We start from the raw sequence: 3,969 nt of genomic DNA on the forward strand, positions 1-3,969 counted from the left end.
TTTTTTCTTCCAGATACTATTTCTCTGGCCAGAGCTCAAGAAGATTATAATGCCCCAGACTGTAGATTCATTAACGTTAAAAAAGGGCAGCAGATCTATGTTTACTCAAAACTGGTAAAAGAACATGAAGCTGGAGAATTTTGGGCTGGCAGTGTAAGATGAGATTATTAAAAATATACACACATCTTGACATATGTTGCTCTTAATTTTTTCTCTATTACTTATCTTCAATTCATTTTAATGTTTAAATCCAGCTGTTAAGGACAATGTAGAGATGGTAGATGAAAGTGCAAAAATTCATGTATATTCGCTTTTATTGCATTTTGAAGAAACACAACGAAAATTTCATAACAAAACCAAATGTAGGTTTATGTAATGTTTTGACAAGAAAAATCAGAAAAATCATGGGAACTTGAACATCCCCAAAAGTTTGAAACTGACTCAAAACAGCTTGAGCAGATTTGCCAGATAAAGGCATGTGTGTTGGCAGTCGGTCTACATTTCAATATTTTAAAAGAAACTTTAGCACCCTCTTTAATTTCAAAGAATCTGCTTGATTTAGTTAAAATGTGCAGGCGTGGACTCTAGGGAGAGCTGAAGCGGGATTGATTTACTGTTCTCATCTGCAGCCCCACAGATAGATTCTCAAGTAACAAAGAGTTAAATCTTAAATTCACTCAAGTATCTGTTCATTTAAATTTTTAAAAACTGAGAGATATCAGTTCTTTAAAAGTGTCTATTTTTTTAATAGAAAATTACTGACTTTATGGTTCCAAAAATATTTCGGGCAGCTCACAGGATTGCACAATATAATGGAATGCTAAGCTGAAGTGAGATCAGTAAGACTGGGCCACAAAAGAATAGGTATGCAATTTCTGTGAGTTGACTTACTTGCTGTAAGTGAACTTCAAATTTGGGACTGTGCCCCCTGAATCTGGACTAGAAAGCGAGCCATTCGCAGTTATGTAATTCTCATTAACAAAAGAGAGGATGCCTGAGGGTTTCTTAAAGAGGACTCAGATCAGCTTTCCCCTGACTGTTAATGCTTCTGGGCACTCAGGTGTATGGCGATCACCAGGAGGACGAGATGGGAACAGTGGGCTATTTCCCCAGCAACTTGGTCGAGGAGCAACATGTGTACCAGGAAGCCACGAAGGAAGTTCCTACCACAGTAAGTGGCTCAGACAGGGTGAGAGAAGAACTTAGATCTTGGGGTAATGCAGGCTGGAGTTAAAAATGCATCATGTGGCTTATAAGATGTATGGAGCAAAGCCCCCAGGTTCCAATGGAAATTTAGACGGTCAGGTTTGAGAGAACGTTTATACTTACTATCAATGTAGAAAGAGTATTAAACTTTCTCCACTGACTCCCTTGTTTTAGATCAAAGTTATTCATGTCACAAAGGAAACCAAAATAGTATTAACTGACTCTTAGTGATGGTTACACATGTATTTGCTAAAGACTTGGGCTGGGAAAAAAATTACTACCTGTATTTAATAAAATCATAAAATCAAAACATTCTGGAAAAATCTTTGAATGCCTTATTTTTGTGGTGGATAGACTCCTCTTATGTATGAAAAATATTACACTCTTTCCAATGCCTTAGGGTCTTGTAAACCCAGGACAGAAATAAAAGATCCCCCTGGAGCTGCTTCGAGAAGTGGTTGTTTTGAAGCTATTCTCCTGGAGCTAATTGCTGTGCTAAATAACTTCAAAACATTTCCCAGCCTTCACAAATAGGACTCACTTGTCATCACTGCTTAGCACTGAACTCGAATGAGTCGAATAATCATAAATTAAAAGTATATTTGCCTCAACTGTAGGCAGCTGCCTAGGTTGTCTTGTACCTAAGCAAGTGTGACGCTGCTGGGAAAACAGCAGCCAGTAGCTCGTTGGCATTTTGGCCCTTGCTCATGCCGACTCTGTTGTTTAACTACACCAGGTGCCAGCATAGTCGGGAAAAAAAAGTATATTTGAAAACCTTCATTTTAAGTAATGTTTTATTTAAAATGATAATTATATTATAACCATTGGGGTTCAAACTTTATTTATTTTAAGTCCAAATTTCCCTTTGATTTTAAATAAAGAACATACATCTATTTTCTGGCCATGCCTGCTCAGTTCAATCTATTTTTGCTTTTGTTTTTTCTCCTAGGATATTGACTTCTTCTGCGAGTAACAAGTTAGACAAATCTGCAGATAGAAAGGAAACACCCAAAATAAAGAAAAAAGCAAATATAACCAAAAAATACATGTCTGACTTTTGTTTCCAAGTTATGTTACTTTATAGGAGGGCTGGGGTTTGGGGCTGGAGGTGGCAAGTAAAGGCAGGGCTTCAACTCAAGTCTTGTTTTCTGCTGGCCTGGTTATCATCCTACAACCTAAGCAGGGCGACATTTGGCTCAAGTGGACAAATTAAACACAAATTATCTTTCAGCCTTCTTTTACATAGGGATGCAAATAGAAGATGGTTGGTTTATTTGTAAGCTATTCCTAAATAGTAATTCTTCCAAGCTGTTTGTCTTCCTGTATAAAGTTGGCAGATAACAGATATTCCCTTTGGATATAATGTTTTCTACTTATTTGTCTCTGGCCAATTGGAGTGTTATAATGTATCCGAAGCGTCTATATCATCAAGGAGTAGTATTCTAGGATTGTTACTTTTAATATTTGATGCCTTGAGTATGTGAAGCTGTTGGAGAAAAATAAAAGAGCTGTTTGGATTCACAGATGTTTGGACTACGCTTTTAAATTTCTCTTTGACAAAAGTCTTAGAAATTATTTCAATTGGGTAATTTTACCCTCTGATCAATTTACTTCTCTCTACATTTTAAATATATATGTGTTTATATAGTCGGAGTAGGACAGTTTATGAAATATTTTTAATAAAATAGTTTCTTTTTATTATGCGCTGTCCCTGGATATTATTTGAGCCTCAAGTCAAAAGACACAGAAAAAAAAAAAATCTCTGGGTTATTTCCTCTACTTCTATTTCAAGCTTGAATTTCCACTTTCTGTGCAAATTCCTCCAGTCAAGGATGATGTGTCAAGAATATCTGGTGAAGGGATGCTGCTTTTGTGGTTCCAGTGGACTCACAATTTTTAAAATATGTTTAACTGGAAATCTGCTTTGATAGTATATTATTAATGTAATTCTTTTGATGTAGTTGTGAGTGTTTATTTGTTTACACATATTAATATGCCTATACTAGACTAAAAAAATTACAATTTCTGAGTTAAAAAAAACATTTTTCACCTTGAGCTATAGAAAATAAGTGGGTGGGGGGGGCCTTGGGAATGCAGTTTGTTCCTCAGTTTTCTGTGGTCTGATCATCCCACAGCATGAAGAAGCTATTTAAGGCAAGTTGGAGACTTGTATCATGTATCCACTGTGCTTTAGGTGAATATGTTTTTGCCAAATGCTTATGGAGTTCAGTCAAGTAAATGATATCCCCCTCAAAAAAAAAAAAAAAAAAAAAAGCCTGAGAAACCCAAACCCACTCGTTCCTTTTTTCTATCTCACTTTATTCCATAAAAGGTTTCAGTAGCATCTAGGGTTTTCAATACAATTTTAAGGTAAGAGGTATTTATCGTACTCCTATTTTCATCTGCCTCTTACTTGCTGACTCTCTCATTCCAGCTATCTCATCACCCCTTGAGACACCCAGAATCCCTATTGTGCCTTCGGTTTCCCTAAAGTCCCCCATCCGGCCGCATGCTTTCAGCCTCACTTCCCAAGCACAGGACTTCCAACTGTAGGTTCCCTCCTTGCCCCAGTCAGCTCCTACTCACCAGCATTGGTATCTACCTAGCGAAAAGGGGGTTGAGTAGTGGAGGGTTTGGGGGGCAATGGGAACCATTTCCATTTGGGGAATCTTTCTTCCTTCCTTTCCACTAAGAGCAAGGACATCTTAACACCTCTAAGAGGTTGTCAACCGCTGAGGCTGACATTTTTGGTTCACAAGTTCA

At 37.3% G+C, this 3,969-nt stretch overlaps 1 protein-coding gene across 1 annotated transcript in view; it reads left to right on the top strand.

Moving 5' to 3' along the window:
• OTOR (otoraplin) overlaps nt 1-2,851 on the top strand; it is a 4,672-nt gene extending 1,821 nt beyond the window's left edge. The window contains exons 3-4 of the mRNA XM_011370404.2: nt 1,061-1,171; nt 2,156-2,851. Coding sequence (XP_011368706.1) covers nt 1,061-1,171; nt 2,156-2,179 — 135 coding nt within the window. The 3' untranslated portion in view covers nt 2,180-2,851. The remainder of the gene's footprint in view (nt 1-1,060; nt 1,172-2,155) is intronic.
• Nucleotides 2,852-3,969: the final 1,118 nt, after the last annotated feature.

This window comes from Pteropus vampyrus, unplaced genomic scaffold (assembly GCF_000151845.1).
Source record: "Pteropus vampyrus isolate Shadow unplaced genomic scaffold, Pvam_2.0 Scaffold7, whole genome shotgun sequence".
NCBI classification, from domain to species: domain Eukaryota; kingdom Metazoa; phylum Chordata; class Mammalia; order Chiroptera; family Pteropodidae; genus Pteropus; species Pteropus vampyrus.